Source organism: Dama dama, chromosome 15 (genome assembly GCF_033118175.1).
Source record: "Dama dama isolate Ldn47 chromosome 15, ASM3311817v1, whole genome shotgun sequence".
In the NCBI taxonomy this organism is placed as follows: domain Eukaryota; kingdom Metazoa; phylum Chordata; class Mammalia; order Artiodactyla; family Cervidae; genus Dama; species Dama dama.
Window position 1 is genome coordinate 28415691 of NC_083695.1, and position 17560 is coordinate 28433250.

Here is a 17560-nt window from a genome sequence, read left to right on the forward strand (position 1 = left end):
TTATCATAGCACAATGAACAAAACCAATCTATTAACATGAAGGGTACCATCCCATAGATGCTTCCTTGAATCTAGCTTTTTTTGTCTTATCAGTATACCCTGGAAATCACATCCATTCACAGAAATCTTTTGTTTTTACAACTGCATCATACTCCATTGTGTGGGTACACTATAGTTTATTCAACCCTTTTTTTATTATGAATGGGCACATAGGTTGTTTCCAGTATTTTTCAATTACAGTGCTGCAGTGAGAAATCTTGTTATATGTGTATTTATGTACTTTCAGAGGGGTATCTTCAGAGTAGATTCCTAGCAGTGGGATAGCTGAGTCAGAAGGTAAGTGCATATGTAGTTTTTGTTCTTTATTATCATGTATTGGCAAGGGGAATTCTAGAAGGGCAGTTTTTTTCCTGGAATTTATTTTTTGAAGAAGCCAGGCCATTTGTTCTGTAGATTTTACCACATTCTGAATTCTGCTGAGGCATTTCCCATCTGTCACTTAAGCTCCTTTTCCTCCTGTATCTATCTAATACATTGATAATTAGATTGCGACGTGTACCCAATGTCCAGTTGTCCCTCTTTTGATGTTAAGAGCAAGAAGTGATTGTTGCCTAAATCTCAGGTCACTGTGTTCTGGTGATCTGTACTCTATGCCACTCACTGGACAACTTCCACAGGGACTGCTCCCCTGGCAGCCAGAACTCTCGCATCTCAAGTTTCCTAGTCCCATGTCTTTGTGTTTCTCAGCTGTATCTATCTAAGGATTTATCAGAATCCTTTTGTTTTCATCTGTGCATGCTTCTTGCAAGGTCTTTAGAGGTTTGCACTGTCATGGTGGTTTGTTGAGCTCCTAGTGCAAGATAGTATTGCATAATGATCAAAAGTATGGGCTCTTGAGCAAAACTGCCTTATTGTATGTGACCTTTGGTAAATTATTAATCTCTCTAGACTTCAATTTCTAATCTGCAGAATGGGAATAATAATAGCTCACAGAGTTGTTCTGAGGATTAGGTGATTTTAATATATAGAATGTTACATGGCTCATAGTAATGAGATACCAAATTAACCATGTGCGAATCACTTTCCTAGTCACAGATGTATACTGAGCACCTACTATGGTGATTACAGTAGTTTCCTTATGAGTCTTCCCACTTTTTCCCTTCAGTTTGTTTTCTTAAATAATCCTGTTAAATCATATCTTGTCACTCCTTCAAAACCATCCCATCTCACACAGACTATCCAAACTTGCTATAGTGGCCTTATAAATGCTGCATAATCAGGTCCATACTACTTCTCTGACTTCGTCTTCTATGGCTCTCTACATTCTCTCTACTCCAGCCAAGAAGTTTCCTTTTCCTTGAACACATAAGACAGTCTCCTGTGTCAAAGCCTGTGTATTTGCTGTTCGTCTGTCTGGGATATCCTTCCTCTAATGTCTTCATGGCTCAATTTCTCACCTTCAGATCTTTACTCAAAGGAGGACTTTTCAGGAAGGTCTTTCCTGACCACCATGTTTAAAAATAGCAACCTTGCCTCATTGGCTAACAGTCCATATCACCTTTGTTTCCATAACAACTTATATTACTGTGTGTACATGTGCTCAGTTGTGTCCAGCTCTTTGCAACCCCATGGACTGTAGCCCACCAGGCTTCTCTGTTCATGGAATTTTCCAGGCAAGAGTACTGGAGTGGATTGCCATTTCCTACTCCAGGGGAATCTTCCCAACCCAGGGATTGAATTGCATCTGTTGAGTTTCCTGCATTGTTAGGTGGATTCTTTACTGTTGGGCCACCTGGATAGTCTAATGTCTTCCCTGTACTAGGGTAGAAAGTTTTTTAATTGCTGAATTCCAAGATCCTAGAACAGTGCCTGGCAAATTAACAGACATTTAAAATATCACATGAACAAATTACTCATTTGAAGTATTGTGGAAAATGCACTGGTAGGAAGCTAAAGTGGCAGCAAGAGTACCTGTTAAAATAATTCAAAAGATGATGGTCTAAACTACTAGAGATGAAAAGTAGACCAATGTAAGAGCTTTATAGAAGGTGGACTGGAGGTGGCTAGTGTTTAGTTTTACATTTAAGGATGAGAGAAGAAAGGAGAGTGAATGCAGGAAATCAGCTTGGTGTATAGTGGTGTCACTCACTGAGATGCAAAACAAGGAGAACATTTTGGTGTGGGTGGGAAGGGAAATGTGAAGAGGAAACTTGGGTTCCAGTTTGAACATAATGATATACAGGAGTCAGTTGGACATCCAGGAGTGGTTTTTCCAGTTGGGAGATGAATATTACAGTCTGTATCTCCAGAGAGCCATCTGGCCTGGAGACCAAGTTTTGGAAGTGAGCAGCCCATGCAACGGAAATCTTGGAAGTTTGTAAGAGCTCCCCAGGACAGAGTTTAGGAAAGAATCCTGAGAAGCACCAGCATTTATAAAGGATAGAATCTGTAGAGATAAGATAATATTATCACTTATGTTTTGCTTGAGAAAGGTTAAGCTTAAAAAATTTTAAGCTGATAAATTTGAAGCAGATCTGAGATTCAAACTTTGTGTCTATGAGCTTCCAGAATCAGTGCTCCTTTGTGTATCTCAAAGCGCTGAATATACCCAGGTCTTATAAAACTTGCTCAGAAGGCAGGTCAGGTGGTCTGGTATTCCCATCTCTTGAAGAATTTTCCACAGTTTATTGTGATTCACACGGTCAAAGGCTTTGGCATAGTCAATAAAGCAGAAATAGATGTTTTTCTGGAACTCTCTTGCTTTTTCGATTATCCGGTGGATGTTGTCAGTTTGAGCTCTGCTTCTTCTGCCTTTTCTAAATCCAGCTTGAACATCTGGTAGTTCACAGTTCATGTATTGTTGAAGCGTGGCTTGGAGAATTTTGAGAATTACTTTACTAGATCCACTGTGGGCTGGGTGATACACTAATGTCAAAACGTTTCTGCCTTTCAGCTTATAGCATTTAACGAGAGTAGTTACCTAGCTATGTTTGTAAACAACCTTTCCTGGTGATCAATGGATATCACCAGTTAAGCAAGAGAGACTTCCCACCCCTGAGGGCGGGGCTGGGCTGGAAGTGGTAATACATTCGGACAGCTTCCTTTCCATGACAACGGTTGCTGTGGTGACGACTACGCCTTCCCATTGGTCACTGCCAAGCATACTGCGGTTCCCCGGGAGTACGTCATTGGCTAGCGTTCCGCAATGCGCAGGCGCAGGGCTGTCGGGGCCGTAATTGAAGCGTCGCAAAACAGAAGGAAGGCGGGAGTCCCGATTGAAACCGAGGCTGACTAGGCCGCTATGGCGGATGCTCCGTGGGCCGAGATTCGTGAGAAATTCCAGACTGCGCTGGCCTTGTCACGGGTGGAACTGCATAAAAACCCGGAGAAGGAACCGTACAAGTCTAAATACAGCGCCCGGGCGCTGCTGGAAGAGGTTAAGGCGCTATTGGGACCCGCTCCTGAGGACGAGGATGAGCGACAGCAGGCCGATGATAGCTTGGGCGCGGGGGAACACGCCTTGGGGTTGCCGGCTGAATTGGTGGAGGCCGAGGGGCCCGTCGCCCAGGGGGCAGTGAGGCGAGCGGTTATTGAGTTCCATCTCGGGGTGAACCACATTGACACCGAGGAGTTGTCGGCTGGGGAGGAGCATCTGGTGAAATGCCTGCGGCTACTGCGCAAGTACAGACTGTCGCACGACTGCGTCTCCCTCTACATCCAGGCGCAGGTGAGAAAGACCCGGGCCCGCTGCTGTTGGCCGCAGGCCAGTGGGTGGAGAGGGGCCTCAACTCTTGCCGAGACCAAAGGCAAACGTAATAAGGCACAATTTGTCCCCACGTTTTCAAAGCTCTGTGGTAAGCGGCTTCCAGATCCCCTCTCCAGACTCTTCGCTTACTTCTCCTCCATCACTTTGTAGTCAACGGATCGGTTACCCAAGACCCTCCTACATTGTAAATGCTCTTTCCAATTCTCCACCTTTCCAAATCCAGTTCATTCTATTAAGAAAAACCCAAAGTAATTTGTTTCTTAATTTCAGGTCCCAAGGAAATTGTAAAGAATAATCAGAGTGCATTCTTAATTTGAAATAAGATGTCTATCTTGTCATAGTCATTCGTTTGCTTCCCAGGGAATTCCTGCCCATTCTTCAAAACCGATTTCAAGATTCGCTTCATAGTTTTAGTAACTTTCTTTGGATCATTGTATTCTGAACTGACTTCCTCCTAGTACGTTTGAGTTCTTGTAATACTTATTGTTTCATATTTCTATGGTGCTTGGTTTATTAAGAAATAAATCTGACATTCTTGTTGGGAACGTAACAGTTCAGAATACAAATATGTATGAACTTTTGTGTCACGTACTTTGCTTAAGTTAGTTCACAAACCCTTAAATTCAGTAGTTCCAGTTCCTAGTATATGTGATCCAGGGAACATTTACCTCAGTTGATCTTAGGGTGAGTAGGTCTCAAAGTTAAAAAGGACATTGTATAGGACATATTCTGTTATCATGGCCCTATTAAATTAAAAGCTACATAATACAGGAACTATATCTCTTTTTTGCTTATTATTTATAATTTCAGTCCCTGGCACATAAAAGACCATTCTAAATCATTTGTTTGTTGAGTGGATGAATGATCTAATGGAATCCATAAGATGTTGAATTCAAACAAAATCTCAATTATTTGAAATTTTCTTCAACCATTTGGCTTCCTAAGATCTTAATGAACATTTAAAAAATTCCTTCGATATCTCAAAAATAAAAACCTTCCTTAATGTAATATAGATCTCCAGTATTTACTGTACTTTTGTGACTTTTAATGTGCATGTTCTTAAATATATCAATATCTCTGAAATCAGGATCCATCTTACAGCTGACTGATTTTACGTCAAAATTTACTTGGCAGTGTTTTCTTGTTGATACATAAAATAATTGTGTCTTAAAAATTTTAACATCTTACATTCAGTGATTTACAGTATTTTGAACAGCCAGCTTTTTCTGAAGGGTGAATTATTAGAGATATTTTTACTAAAACCAGGAACAAAATCTTGATTAGATGTTCTGGCCATTGCAATAATATAGAAAGCAAAAAACAGTATCAGTCTTTTAAAATAAAAATCACTTTTTTAATGTGATTTATGTATACCTAAAAAACCTAAAGTCATCAACTATAAAAGTCTTAGAACTGTTTGATAAAACAGGTTAACAAAAAAAACCAGGAGGTTATATGGTAAATATATAATATCAATAGTATTCTGTATATAAGCAATAATTTGTTAAAAGTGTTATTTTTAGAAATTGCATTTACAAAGGGCAGGATAATAGAACTGATAATCTTAAAAGGAATGATCTACCATGTTCCTCCATGGCAAGAGTATTCAGATTTGGCTTATGCTAGTCTGTTTCTGAAGTCTGCTGCTCAGCTGATCTATTTATTACACGGGCCTTTTATTACATTTAATATTTGCTTTGATGAGAGATGACCTTACTAATAATAAAGCAAACTGAAAGGATGGAATAGGATAATTGTATCACAGTGGCAGAGATTATTAAAGATATTGATTGCATTCATTGTTGGAGAAACTATGAGGAGATGGATACTGTCCATTAGCATAGGTGTTGGTGGAAATATAAATCCATAGAACTTTCTGGAGATCAGTAGGTATCTGAGTCAAGACTTTGACTTAAAAATTTCCCGTGAGTATTCTAAAATAATATTGAGACAGGTGTGCAAAGGTCTGTTAACATGGATGTTTGTCATATCATTGTTAATTTAAAAAAGGAAAGAAAATAAACATTAGTGAGTAGCTCTATAGTTAAATAAGTACTGGTACATCCATATAGAAGAGCAGTATGCAGCCTTTAGAAATGATTTATGTTTGTTGACCAAAATATCAATACTAAGAGGAGAGAGAAGACTCTGAGGCATGCTTGGAATTATGTAGAGTGATTCCATTTTGGTAGAAGACTACCTGTGTGTTTGTGTTTGTATAAGAAAAAGTTTGAAAGTATCAGTTCATGGGAATTCATGAGTTTCTGACTGCTTTGTTCCAATCTGGTGTCTGCTTCCCGGGAAATTATTGATACACAGGACCTGGACCCACATTAGATTATCAAGAGAGGCTGTGCCCCTTCTGCCTTCTCAGAAGAAGGTGTTTTTCTCTGGTTAGCTGTCAGATATACACACTTGCATTATCATGCTGAGCAAAATTTAACTTAACAAATTACTGGGTTGTTCTCCCCACTGCCAGGACATGTATAAGGAGGACCTCAGCTTTACTGAGGTACAGCTGACATATAGTAAACAGCACATATCTAAGTATACAGTTTGATGAATTTCGACATCTCTATGTTCCCATGAAACAGTCACGGCAGTCACAGTAATGATCATATCCGTCACCACTAGATGTTTCTTTGTGTACGTGCATTTGTAATCCCTCACCCACTGCTGTATTCTCTTCCCTTCTTGCCCTCCTCCCCCACATTTTCTAGAATTTCATAATGGCCTTGTATGGTGTATACTCTTCTTTCGTCTGACTTCTTTCACTCATCATCTCATTTCATTGCTGCAACGGAGATAATCTTTTTTTTTTTTTTTCTTTTGCCTGTTAATATGGTGAATTACATTGATTGATTGATTTTTCTAATGTTAAGCCAACCTTTCTTTCCTGTGGTAAACTCCACTTGGAGTTTTTGCCAAGCCAAACTTGGGTCACATGTTACCCTTTTTATGTATTGTTGGACAGAATTTGCTAAAATTTTGTTAGTGTTTTTTTGTATCTTTGTTCATGAAGGATATCAGTCTGTAGTTTCTTGTTATGTCTTTGGTATAGAGGAACTGTTCTTTCCTCTTTGTTTTTCTGTATGAATTTGTGCAGACTTGGTATTATTTTTTCCTTACATGTTTGGTAGAATTCACTAGTAGTACTTTTTTAGCTGTTTTTGATTCAGTTTTTTCCCTTACCTATTCTGTTATCCCAAGGGCAAGAACATGGTGATGCTCTGTAAATGATACAGTACTTTCTGATGTTTTATGGGATTTATATTGTAAAAATAATTGGCACATCAAAAAAAGTTACCTCTGTGGAGGAAACACTGAAGCAAAACATTAACACTATTTTGAAAAGTCAGGTCAGTTTTAGATCCCTTGCATGGTCCTTGACTTCAGGACCTCAGTAAGTTATGGTTCAGAAGAAAAACCTGTGTCATTTCTAGACACACTCTAGGTCTCTACTTGGTTTCAGATTTATCACACACCAGAGTTGGTACTTTCTGTGGTAGAGCCTACCCTGGATCTAGCAGCCTAAATGCATGACCATCCCATCTAAATAGAGTAAATGTGGCGAACCAGTTCCTGGTAATAGGTACTTCTCTAGTTAGGTACAGTCTGCTGGGTTTGGGCTTATTGGAATCATGGCCGAATGGAGTGTCTCAGACAAAAAATGAATTGACTTAGGGAGTGAGAAAAGGTGACTTGTGGATTCATTTCTAAATTGAAGAAATGAGTTTTAAGGCAGATTATATTCTCTTGAGGCTGGATGGGCAGAATAATCATTAAATTAGTACTGAGTCTTTAAGCTTCCCCAGGGTACTGCAAAGAAATACAGAGGAGAGAATTGCCCAATCTCAATAATTTATCACTATAACCTACCTGCAGCTCTAGACACTGAGAACTGATCAAGTCACTTAAAACGCTCCCCCCCAAAACTATAGAATAGGTATACTATGTAAAGCCATAGGACAGAGGTCTGTGTTCCAGGGCAGCAATCTTATTACCTTTAAACTGTAGGATTTCGAAACATTTTTTTGTGTCTGCCACATGCCCTTTTTGCAGTCTGCTGAAGCCAGTATTTCATGAAACAGAATAATGATTTTAAATGTATAAAATAAAATGTAGAGGGTTGCAAAAGAAACCAGTAATATTGAAGTTATCAAAATATTTTTGAAAACAAATGTATGATATAGTGATATATAAGGTTCCTTATGAGTCCATTAAATAACGTCTATTTTTAAGTATAAGTTTAAAATATCATTGAATATTAATGATGGTTTAAGATATCTATGAGCTATAATACAAAGATTTTTTTCACTTCTATAGACCACAAAATCCCAGGTCGTGTAACTGTTAACATTTTGTTTACTGCCTTCATAACTGGAAAAAAAAATGCTAAATTTTAAGAGGATATAGTGAAAATGACTTTGTAATGTTTCCCCATCCATATTCATAGACTGAATTCTCTTCCTGGGTAACTTTTGGGTTCTTGGGCCAAGATTAAGAATTTGCTTTAAAGACATTGTTTCCTTATCCTGTTCCCTTCCCTGGGGAAGTAAGCAAAAGATGGTAGAAGCCCAGCCTCAGATGAATCCCTGTTCTGGAAAGACTGTCCTGAGGGTTGGGAGGCTGACTAATCCCATTGTCTAAGCAGGAGCTAGTCTTCAGGACAGGCCTGATTTGCCCTATGATCAAAGAGTTGTGTAGCAGGGGGAAAACTGACTTAGTTTTTAAAATGTAACATTGTACCCCAAATTTAGCAGCTTGAAACTTAATTACTGAAATAACAGGAATCCAGGCTGGCTTGCTAGAATTCTAGCTCAAGGTCTGTCATCAGATTATTGGCCTGCTGGGGCTGCACTGAAAGGTTCAGCTAGAGAATCCAAGCTCACTGTGTGGTTGTTGGCAGGATTCATACAGGCTGTTGGTTTGAGGCCCTGACTGTTGACTTCCCTTAGGTTCCTTGACACCATAATGTGGCTCAAAATATGGCATTTGGCTTCCCTCAAAGAGAACAGCAAGAGGGAGCCCCCAAAATGGAACCACAATGTTTTGTAACTTGATGTTGGAGGGGACCATCCATCACTGTTGCCATGTTCTGTTTATTAGAAGCAAGTCACTAAATCTAGCCCAGACTTAAAGGGAAGAGATTGTACAAGGACATGAACACCAGAAGACGGGAATCATTGGGAAACCCAATTTAGTGACTGCCTCCTGTGACATAAGGACAATAGTATTATGAATAATTAATTCATTGTTAATCAGAAACTAGTACTCTTTAGGTAGGCATTGACTTTGAAACTATGAAAACTACTTTATTGGAGGATTTATATTGTCATTTTTTCTCTTTTTATTTTCCAGAATAACCTGGGTATCTTGTGGTCTGAAAGAGAAGAAATTGAAACTGCACAAGCTTATCTAGAATCATCAGAAGCTCTATATAATCAGTATATGAAAGAGGTATGTTGCATATCAGATAAATTTTAATCTTTGATTGAAACTAGTCAAGAATTGATGTTAAGAATTCCTTATTCATAATATTACAGTATGACTTTTCAGTGTGCTTTGGGATGTCTTTATACAACTGTCTATGTGGTCACCTAATAGCTAAAATTACTTAATATTTTTTATTAAAGACTTTAGCATCCTTAAAAATTATCTTTGGATAAAGTCTAATGGCAGCCTTAATCCAAGTATACCTGTATAAGAAATATTCTAATATCCTGAAATACTAATATTTGCAAAATTTCTATTTTGATTTCTACTGAGGATAGCAATGCTTAAAGGAAAGCAAACAGCTATCAGTACTTAAGCAAAATATCTGAAATTTTGGAGGCACTGGTTCTCAAGTTTCAGCATGTATCAGAATCACCTGGAGAGCTTGTTAAAATACAGTGCTCACCCCGAGACTCTGAGTGAGCAGGTCTGGGTTGGGACCTTTTTAACCAGGAGCCAGGTGCTACTGCTGCTGCTGGTTTGGCTACTGCACTTTGAGAAGCACTGCTTCAGGGCAGTGATTTTCAATAACTTTACTTTCTTGAATTGTAAAACCCTTCTGAAATACAGTATGTCAAAATTGATAAATCTACTCTGGTTAAACAGGTCAGAAGCACGCTGAGCCCAGTGCACTACAGATACCTTCTTCCCTCCCTGCTGCGGTAGCATAAGAGGCACTGTGGAACTAGTCCTAGGGTTCTAGAGAGCGACGGTTGGAAACTTGCTTTAGAGGCTCACCGTCCTACAGAAGTGAGCTTTGTAACACCTCTGTGTTGCCAATCATTTCCTTAATAAATTTTACGTGCCCCTTGGCATTCTGGAGGAGGCCGTACATGTTTTGTGGGGCAGGGAGGTCAATAGGAAATCTCTGTACGTTCTACTCAGCTTACTGTGAACCTAACACTGCTCTAAAAAGTGAAGTCTATTACAAAAAATATTGGCAGTCTTTTGAAATTAAAATGGATTTAGTTAATTTTGTCCTGAGGCTATGTGTAGCAGTTTTGGAAATAACCAGGTATTTTGAGGTTTTTCAAACTCAAGGTTAAGAATCAGTGTTTTACCAGTTTCACTAATGATTCATATATTGCTAAATTCAGTAGTAAATTCTTAGTCTTCATCTTATTTGAGCATTTGGCATAGTTATTCAGTCTGGCCTCTGGCTCAGCTGAGTAGCCTCTGTTCTTTGACATACTTCTTTTATACCAAGTTGTATTTTTATTTCTTTATTTTTGGCTGCGCTGGGGCTGGGTCTTCGTTGCTGCCCGAGGGCTTTCTCTGGTTGCCGTGCATAAGCTTCTCACTGCGGTGGCCTCTCGTTGCAGAACGTGGGCTCCAGGGTGGGCTCCGTAGTTGTGGCCACAGGCGCAGTTGCTGTGCAGCATCTTCCCAGACCAGGGGTTGAACCCATGTCTTCTGCACTGACAGGCAGATTCTTAACCACTGGACCACCAGGGAAGTCTGACTACTCCTTTTATTTAGCTTCCACATGTTTGTTTTTCCTTCTCAGTTCTTGTTGCTTCATCTTTATATCCCCAACCTCTAAACAGTGGGGGTACCCAGAGTTCAGTGTGTGTGGGTGTCTCTTTCCATCTACATTCACTTCTTTGTTCTAACTACCATCTCTGTACTGATGACTCCCAAGTTATATCCCCAGTCTGTACCTCTCTAATTCCAAACTTGTCGGTCCAACTGCTGATTTGACACTTGCACTTTTTATGAGGTACGTAGGTATCTCTAAAACTACTGTCTAACATTGAGCTTCTGATACCTTCCCCTTCCTACCTTGCTTGCTATGAACACCAGTTTCTTTCATGAGTTGTTGAGGCCTGAAACCTTGGAGACTTCTCTCCTACTCACAGTCTCAGCAGATTCTCTTGGCTTTACTTTTATTTTTTAATATTTATTTATTTATTTGGCTGTGCTGGGTCTTAGTTGCGGGGCTTGGGATCTTAGATCTTAGTTGTGGCGTGTGAAATCTTTTGTTATAGCATGCGAATCTAGTTCTCCAACCAGGGACCTAATTCAAGCCTCCTGCGTTGGGAGCGTGGAGTCTTAGCCATTGGATCACTGAGGAAGTCCCTTTGGTTTTACTTTTAAATTAGGTCTAGAATCAGTCAGTTGAGTCGCTCAGTTGTGTCTGACTCTTTGTGACCACATGGACTGCAGCATGCTTGGCTTCTCTGTCCATTACCAACTCCTGGAGCTTGCTCAGACTCAGGTCCATCAAGTCAGTGTGCCATCAAACCATCTCATCCTCTGTCGTTTCCTTCTTCTGCCCTCAGTTGTTCCCAGCATCAGGGTCTTTTCCAATGAGTCAGTTCTTCACATCAGGTGGCCATCAAAGTATTGGAGCTTCAGCTTCAGCATCAGTCCTTCCAATGAATATTCAGGAGTGATTTCCTTTAGGATGAACTGGTTGGATCTTCTTGCAGTCCACGGGACTCTCAAGAGTCTTCTCCAACACCGCAGTTCAAAAGCCTCAATTCTTCGGTGCTCAACTTTCTTTATGGTCCAACTCTCACATCCATAAATGACCACTGGAAAAACCATAGCTTTGACTATGTGGACCTTTGTTGGCAAAGTAACGTCTAGAAGCAGACCACTGCTATCACCATCATCTCTTGCTGTAACCTTCTTGTTGGTCTTCCTGCTCTTATACCCGCTTCAGTCTCTTCTCAGCCCTGTTCAAAGGTAAATCAGATCACATCACTCCTTTCCTCAGATTTTCAGTGGTTTTCCCATCTTACTCAGTAGACTCTGAAGACCCGTGAAAACCTACAAGTTCTTTATCTGATCTGGCTACAGTTACTTCTCTAATTTCATCTACTATTCTCCCCTGTCTCATTCTGTTCTAGCTACACTGGCCTTGCTGTTCCTAAAACACACCAGATAAGCTCCCGACTCAGGGCCCCTGCACTTCTGTTTCCTCTGCTAATACTGCTCTTCTAGATAACTGTCTGGGTCGCTCCCTCAGTTTCTTCGGATCTTGACTCCCATGTCTCCCATCCAGTGAGGACTCACTGGCTACTCACCTCACACTGCAAGCCAACCCTCCCTAACACTTCCTACCCTGCCCCCGCTTTCCTGCTTTTTTTGCTTTGCACTTGTCACTAACATATTATTCATTTTAATATTTTATTTATCACCCATCTTCAGTACTAGAATGTATGCTCTAGGATGACAAGGATATTTTTGCTATTGTATTCACTGCAGCATCTAGAACAATATCTATTTCTTGATAACCAGTGAGTGATATTTTACCTTGTTCATCCAGATCAACCAAAAAAGGAATGGTGTTACTACAGTGTGAATGCTTGAATGAATTTAATAGAGAGTTTCAGTTTAAAAATGTATAAGCTAGTGTTTAGTTGGAGAAGTTTGATTGCTTATATGGTTTTCTACTTGTTTGGTATCAATCAGTAATTAATAATTTTAAATAAAATATTTCATAAATTATTGACCTAATTAATAGTGGCAGGTTAGAATGCCATTTTTTAAAATCTGTGCATTCAAAATATAGTTCTAGATAATGGAGAGATCTAAACAAAGTGAGGAATCATTGAATTTGAAGATAGGAAAGCAGATAATAAAGTAGTTAATGCAGAGTCACTGAAAATATGCTGTGTACATCCAGTGATTGCAGAATGGTTAAATAAATCATGATACTGTCTTAGCAAGGCAATATAATGTAACCATTAAAATGATAGAAGTATTTGGATCATCAGTATATGGAAAATGTGTTTAACGTGTACACTGTGATTACGGCTATATTAACATTTTTTCTTGTAAGGCCTGTAAAGATGAACTAGATGATATAACTAATAAAACTAATGTTTTCGTTTCAGAAGATGCAACTGATAAAGGCTAATATTTATTGAGTGCTTAAGCAGACTGCCTTTTATTCTCATAACAACACTATGAGAGAAATACTGTTATTCCCATTTATAAGTAAGGAATTTGTGATTCAGTGAGATTAGCATATACTGTGTGACACAGTCAGAATTTAAGTGTGGTTTGTCTGATCCCAAACTCTTGTTCTTTGTCACGCTGCTTTCCAAGGTGATGTATTAGTTATTGTATTAAAATAAAGGGATTCTTTTTCTCCATAAAATTGCTCAAATATAGAATAATAAAAAGGAAAATGCATTCTGTAGTTCTGAAGAGTTATTTATTAGCAGGTTTTGGGTGGTGGTGGTTGAAGAGACACAATCTTATAAGCCAGAAGGATTTTATTTTGTTTTATTATTACTGATTTTGGACATTACCATACATTACCATCAGTTTTTTTTTTTCTTTTGGCTGCACTGGATCTTTGCTGCAGTGTGTGGGCTCTTTGTTTCAGTGTACGGGGGCTTCTCTAGTTGTGGCTAGTATGGGCTCAGTGGTCCCATGTTAAGTGGGATCTTAATTCCCTGACCAGGGATTGAACCTGTATCCCCTGCATTGAAAGGCAGATTCTTAACCATTGGACCACTAGGGAAGGTCCTGCAGAGGAATTTTTTTTTTTTCTTCTGCAGAGGAATTTTAAACATTCATTCATTGATTTATTTCCAGATTTGAGATACAATTGACATATAATTTGTGTAAGTTTAAGATGCACAGGGTGATGGTTTGATTCACAGATATATTGAAAATGATTACCATAACAGGATTGATTGACATCTCCATCACCTCATAAAGTTACCTTTCTTTTTATTTGTTTTTGTGGTGAGAATATTTAAGGTTTACCATCTTAGCAACTTCCGAGTATACAATACAGTATTATTAAGTATAGTCAACATGCTGTACATTAGATCCCCAGAACTTTCTTATAACTTGAAGTTTGTACCCTTTGCCAAACATTTCCCCATTTCTCCCATCACCTCAGCCCCTGGCAACCACCATTCTATTCTGTTTCTAGGAGTTCACTCTTTTTTTTCTTTTTTTTTTAAGATTCCACATATCAATGATGCGTATTTGGAAGATGACCATTTTATAAGCATATCAGTCATTATAAAATTGCTACAAAAAGTCTCCCGATGTATTCTTACACCACTGGTATATGAGAGTTCTGATCTCCTTCACATATTTTCCTTACATAGATTTAAAAAAATTCTTTGCTAATATAGGCAAAATGTCTCATTTTAACTTGAATTTCCTTGATTAAAATGATAATTTAAAAATATTATTTTCATTTTTGTATTTTCTCTTTTGAAAGTGCATATTTTTTACACTTATTTACTCAATTTTTGTGTTTTCTTGCTAATTTGTTTGCTCTTTTATGTTAAAGCTTTTTGAATTATTGACGCATAACATTAGTTGAAGGTGTACAACATAATGATTCAATATATGTATATATTATGAAATGATCATAGTAAGCCTGATTAGTATTCATCACCACACATGTTTAGAATTTTTTTCTTGTGATGAGAATTTTAAGATCTACTCTCTTAGCAACTTTCAGGTGTATAACACAGAATTAAATTTTATTGGAGTATAGAATATTTATATGTTGTGTTGGTTTCAGGCATACAGCAGAGTAACTCAGTCACACGTACACATGTATCCACATGGCTTTAGGTTTTTCCCCATTTAGGCCATTGCGGAGTATTCAGTAGAGGTCCCTGTGCTGCACAGTAGATTTTCAGGTTGCTGGTTTGGGAAATGGCCACAGGGTGGCTGAATTTCTTCACACCCAACTCTTCTTACTGCAGTGACTAGAGCCTTAGGGGAATTCCTTTTCCCGGATTGTAAATTAGAGTGAATTGTGCCAGAATAAACACCCAAAAGTTTGTGTCTCAAAACTCCCTGTTTTTTAAAATTTAATATATATTTCTTAGTGATGTAAACTTGATTTACAACGTGGTATTTGTTCTAGGTTTACAGAGTCTTCTTCAGTTAAATACACATTTATGTATTCATCTTCAGTTTCGTTTCACATACAGATGATTAAAGACTGCTTAGTACACCCCTTTTGCCATATAGTAAACCTTTGTTGACTGTCTGTTTCATATGGATTAGTGTGTATAGGTTAATCAAAACCTCATAATATATCCTATCCACCACCTTTCTTCTTGGTAACTGTTAAGTTTGTTTTTGAAGTTTGAATGTCTGTTTCACTTTTGCAAATTAGTGCATTGGTGTCAATTTTTTTTTTAACCTATTCCACCTACAAGTCATATCATATCATATCTTTCTTTCTCTGAATTACTTCACCTACTAAAATTATGTACAAGTCCATAGGTTACTGCAAATAGCATCATTTCGTATGTTTTTCATGGCTGAGTTATGTGTGGTTCTGTGCACGTGTCCGTTCTTTATGCATTCATCTGCCTGTGGGCGTTTCAGTGGCCTCCATGACTTGGCTGTTGCACATAGTGCTGCAGTATATGTCTGGGTGCATTTTTCAGAGTCTGGTTTGCTGTGCACATACTCTTAAGAGTGTGATCACCAGATCATAGGGTGGCTGTGTTTTTACCTTTGAAAGGCACTAGTACACTATGTGTACTCTCTAGTGGCTGTTAGCATCAGAGGGTCCCCTTTTCTTAACTCTGTTGTAGCTGTTATTGTCTGTAGACTTCTTGATTATGACCATTTTGATTGATGTGAGGGGATACCTTGTTGTACTTCGGATTTGCATGTCTCTAATAAATCATCATATTGCACCTATTTCTGGGTGCTCTTTTTTTTAACACTGAGTTGGACTTCTCTGTTAAAATTGTCTTCTTCAAAGTGTGCCCTGTGTTTAATTCTTTTCGCTTGCTTGTGTGTGTGTATGTGTGCTAGTTAGTTGTCTCCGACTCTTTGCAACCCCATAGACTGGAGCCCATGAGGCCCCTCCGTCCATGGCATTCTTCAGGCAAGAACACTGGAGTGGGTTGCCATTTCCTTCTCCAAGAGGAACAATAGAAAGAAAGAAAGTGAAGTTGCTCAGTCGTGTCGGACTCATTGCGACCCCATGAACTGTAGCCAACCAGGCTCCTCCATCCATGGAATTTTCCAGGCAAGAGTACTGAAGTGGGTTGCCATTTCCTTCTCCATTTTGCTTGCTTACTCCTGGAAATTTTGGAGGGCAGGTATGAGAGTTGGACTATAAAGAAAGGTGAGTGCCGAAGAATTGAGGCTTTTGAACTGTGGTGTTGAAGAAGACTCTTGAGACTCTCTTGGACTGCACAGAGATCAAACCAGTCAATCCTCAAGGAAATCAGTCCTGAATATTCATTGGAAAGACTGATGCTGAAGCTGAAACTCCGATACGTTGGCCATGTGATGCGAAGAACTGACTCAAGAAAAGATCCTGATGCTGGGAAGGATTGAAAGCAGGAGAAGGGGACGACAGAGGATGAGATGGCTTGATGGTGTCACCGACTCAATGGACTTGAGTTTGCGCAAGCTCCGGGAGTTGGTGATGAACAGGGAGGCCTGGCGTGCTGCAGTCCATGGGGTGGGAAAGAGTCGGATGCGGCTGAGCCACTGAAGCTGAACTGAGTTCTCCTAGGCAGGAGATTTCAGGTTGCTGTTGTGGGAAGTGTCCACAAGGCGGCGCGTTTCTTCATGCCCAGCTCCAGTTACCAAGGCTTGCCAAGAGAGCCTTAGTGCAAGTCCTGCTTTGGGGTTGTAAGTTAGAGTGCAGTGTGCCAGAAGAGGCACCCCAAAATTTATTTCTCATTATGTCTTTTATTTATTTATTTTTGGTGCAACTTGGAAATACATGTTGTGTGTATTGTAGCGTATAGAATCATTTCCTATTACACACGCACATTTATTTACACGTTTGGATTCTTTACAATATAGGTTAATACAGAGTGTTGAGTAGACCTCCTTTGGTAGATACTGCTCTTTGTTGATTGTCTGTTTTGTAGGAAATAGATTGTATTTGTTCATCCCAAGCTTCTGAATTATTCCTTCCATGCTTCTTTCTTCTTTGGTAAGAAGATGTGCATGGATGTGCATGTGTAAATTGCACCTGTAAGTGACATGTGATATTTGCCTTTCAGATTCTGACTTACTTCACTTAGTGGGATTATCTCTAGGTTCAGCTGTGATCCAGCAATTGGAATAAGTACATTCTTTTTCATGCCAGATCAGATTGCATTGTGAACATTTCACTTCTTCATCAACTGTCAATGGATATTTTGGTGCGGCCGTGTATTGGCTGTTGTAAAAGGCGCTGCAGTGCCTGTGTCTTTTCGAAGTCTGGGTTGTGGCACTTAGTCTTTGGAGTGAGGATGCAGGATCTCATGGCAGCCGTGGTTTCACTGTTAAGGGCGCTTTTGTACTGCTCTGTCTGGTGCTGTTCCCGTTGACATTTGCAGCAGC

The 17560-nt window shown here is 39.2% G+C and overlaps 1 protein-coding gene across 1 annotated transcript in view; it reads left to right on the forward strand.

Annotated features, from left to right (window-relative positions):
* Nucleotides 1-3249: 3249 nt before the first annotated feature.
* The window catches only part of KIFBP (kinesin family binding protein), a 61158-nt gene continuing 46847 nt past the window's right edge, over nucleotides 3250-17560 (forward strand). The window contains exons 1-2 of the mRNA XM_061161689.1: nucleotides 3250-3727; nucleotides 9128-9226. Coding sequence (XP_061017672.1) covers nucleotides 3302-3727; nucleotides 9128-9226 — 525 coding nt within the window. The 5' untranslated portion in view covers nucleotides 3250-3301. The remainder of the gene's footprint in view (nucleotides 3728-9127; nucleotides 9227-17560) is intronic.